We start from the raw sequence: 3,203 nt of genomic DNA, 5'->3' as shown, positions 1-3,203 counted from the left end.
CAGCGAACACGGAGAAGCCGCCGTGCCCCTTCGCGACGTTGTTGATCAGCTCCATGATGATCACAGTCTTGCCCACACCGGCACCGCCGAACAGGCCGATCTTGCCGCCCTTGCAGTAGGGCAGAATCAGGTCGATCACCTTGATGCCGGTCGTCAGGATCGTGTCCTCCGCAGCCTGGTCCGCCAGCTTCGGCGCCTCGGCGTGGATCGCCATGCGCATCTTCTCGCACACGGGGCCGCGGTGGTCAATCGCGTCGCCCAGCACGTTGAAGATGCGGCCCAGCGTCTCGCGGCCCACCGGCACGGAGATGTTGCCGCCGGTCGACACAACCTTCGACTTCAGCTTCAGCAGGTCCGTCGTCTGCATCGCAATGCAGCGGCCGGTGTTCGCATCCAAGTGCTGCACGATCTCCAGCGTCAGCGGCTCATCGCGGCCGAGGTCCTCCGTCACGTCCAGCGCCGTCAGCACCGGCGGCACGCCCTCCATGAAGTGCACGTCCACCACGGCACCAATGACCTGCGACACGTAGCCGACGCGGCCCTTGTGCTCCGCAGGCTTCGAAACAGAGGCCGCCGCCGCCGACGCAGCGCGCACCCCAGTGGCGCGGCGGATCACCGCAGACTGCACACGAGACAACATGGCTCCGAGTGTGTGTGTGTGTGTGTGCCTCGGGAGAAGGTGGTGTTTTTATAGGATCGTAGAGCAGAGTTGTGCAGTCTTTTAGGAAACCGGCAGTAAACTTGCCAGCGTGAGGGGGTAGGGAAGGCAGTGAAGGGGGGGTACGATGGCAGGGAATTCCCTTACGGGGTGTAATGGGCGCGCGTAGATGATTGTTGTGGGTGAGAGAAAGAGAGAGAGAGCAAGCGAGAGCAAGCGAGCGAGGATGGAAAGAAGCAGAAGGAGCGTTGACAGAGACAGACCCACACACAGACGTCGACGGATAGCACAAATGACCGGTGCATACGCGCAAGGCATGTTGCAGATGTGTTATGCACGGATGCAAAGGTGCGACGACGACGACGCCTTAATGGCATCACCGCCCCCATCCCTTCTCCAAGCGCGCAGTTGTGCACGAGAACAGAGAAACGTAAGGGATAAAAGGGAGATGGTGCCGCACTGCACTAAGGCTGGGGATGGGAGTATTGAAGTACGTGAGTGCGTGTGTGTATGTCGAGCTTCGACCAGCTGTTGTGAATGATTGTAATCGGACTGCTCGAATGCACGTGCTTGTATGACTTCGCTTGTTCGTTTCAGTGGCAAGGAAAGTTAAAGAGACACTTCTCTAAGTACCGGCGAAGTTTCCTACTCTCGCGTGTGCTGCCCGTTGCCCTGCGTGTGAGTATCTGAGTCCAGGACTGAGTGCGTGGCATGGGGCAACAGAGGCCGCAGCGACATACAAAGGCACACACCGAGACGCGCCAACATGCAAAAAAAAAAAATGTTTGGGTCACTTCCTACATGATGCAAACGGGGTGGGACAGAGAGCGGAAAGCGAAGAACAGGAAGTCTCTCATGCCTCCTTGCGTTTCCTCACGAGAGAAGCGAGGAGAACACAATGAGAAACCCCAAGCGCAGACCACGAGGGAGAGATCGTGAGCATTTCCAGGAGCCGGCGCATCCTTCAGAGAGAGAGTGGGGGGGGGGGTCACCTAATGCAAGGCGTGTAGGTATCTGTAAGTTTTAGCCCCCCACTGGGTGCCTGAGCCAAGATCCACATCGCCATGCATCATGGACTCCGTTGCTCTGATCTCCCTCGCTTGCGTTCTCCTTGTCATCCTCCTCATACCTTCCTCCCGCTCCTTTTCGGACAGACCGCGCACCTCGACTCCCTCTCCGCCCCTCTTTTCCCTGCCCATCGGCGCATGCAAACACCTGCCGTTACTACTACTACCTTAGCGGTGCCCATTGTGGCCGCGCTGCGTGAGTGGCGTTGCTTCATTCCCGAGGGGCATCTCTGCGTGTCCTCGCCTGTGTGGGTATCGGCCGTCAGTAACGCAACGCATCTTCCTAAGCTCAGAGGAAAGGCGCGCGCATAGATATGCACAGAGGCATACGTACACATACACGCACACCTACATACAGGCGTGCGATGCGCCCTTCACAACACCTACTACGATATCAACACCAACCAAAAATAGAAAGGCCAAGCAGCGCACACGTCATTCCTGCATCTCCCTCCTCTCAGTCATGCTGAGCTGCCAGCCTCCCGTGACTCGCACACGTGTCAGTGGAAGTGGGTGTTGCAGCACATTCCGCCCTCTTAAACCGCAACCCCTGACACGGCGGCGTCAGTGAAGAGAACACACGTGAAAGCACGAGATGGCCCGTGCACCCCCACGTGGGACCCTCCGCAAGAGCCAGGCATCGCCATTAATCATACGCCCGCGCATGTCTGTCCTGCACTGTTGCCGGCCTACTGCGAGTCCGAGGTGCTCGAGGCCTGGCGCGCGCGACGCTGCTTCTCCATCGCCGCAGCCTCCTCCGCCATCGCCTTCGCCTTCTCCAGCACAGACTTGATGCCGCCAACCATGTAGAACGCCATCTCCGGGATCTGGTCGTACGACCCCATCAGCAGGCCAGAGAACGACTCCACCGTGTCGCTCAGCTGCACGTAGTGGCCCGTCATGCCGGTGAACACCTCCGCAACCTGGAACGGCTGCGACAGGAACCGCGTCACCTTGCGCGCGCGGTCCACCACGACCTTGTCCTCCTCGCTCAGCTCGTCGATGCCAAGCACCGCAATGATGTCCTGCAGCTCCTTGTACTTGGTCAGCATCTGGACGATATCCTGTGCAACGTTGTAATGGTCCACGTCGATCACATCGGGGTCCATGATGCGCGACGCGCACTCCAGCGGGTTCACGGCAGGGTAGATGCCCGACTCCGCCACCGCACGGTCCAGCACAGTCGTCGCGTCCAGGTGCGAGAACGTCGTCGCGGGCGCGGGGTCCGTGATATCATCCGCAGGCACGTACACAGCCTGCACAGACGTAATCGATCCCTTCGTCGTCGACGTAATGCGCTCCTGCAGCATGCCAAGATCCTCCGCAAGCGTTGGCTGGTAACCCACGGCGGCCGGGATGCGGCCCAGCAGCGCAGACACCTCGGAGTTCGCCTGCGTGAAGCGGAAGATGTTGTCGATGAACAGCAGCACGTTCTGGCCCTCCACGTCGCGGAAGTACTCGGCCATCGTCAGCGCAGA

At 59.7% G+C, this 3,203-nt stretch overlaps 2 protein-coding genes across 2 annotated transcripts; both read right to left on the bottom strand.

The window, feature by feature from the left end:
• On the bottom strand, positions 1 to 640 carry LbrM_25_2510 (ATPase beta subunit, putative; the record flags this gene model as incomplete). Its single annotated transcript, XM_001565702.3, has 1 exon — positions 1 to 640. A coding segment is annotated over one exon (640 nt), but the record flags the coding sequence as incomplete, so codon positions are not given.
• A 1,774-nt stretch (positions 641 to 2,414) lies between these two features.
• On the bottom strand, positions 2,415 to 3,191 carry LbrM_25_2500 (ATPase beta subunit, putative; the record flags this gene model as incomplete). Its single annotated transcript, XM_001565701.1, has 1 exon — positions 2,415 to 3,191. One exon carries the CDS (start codon positions 3,189 to 3,191, stop codon positions 2,415 to 2,417), a length of 777 nt encoding a protein of 258 aa, XP_001565751.1.
• Between the last annotated feature and the right edge of the window lie 12 nt (positions 3,192 to 3,203).

The sequence above is a fragment of the Leishmania braziliensis genome, contig 39 (assembly GCF_000002845.2).
Source record: "Leishmania braziliensis MHOM/BR/75/M2904 WGS CADA00000000 data, contig 39, whole genome shotgun sequence".
Taxonomy (NCBI): domain Eukaryota; phylum Euglenozoa; class Kinetoplastea; order Trypanosomatida; family Trypanosomatidae; genus Leishmania; species Leishmania braziliensis.
Note: the sequence above shows the minus strand (reverse complement) of the source record. Positions and strands in the feature narration are given on the sequence as shown.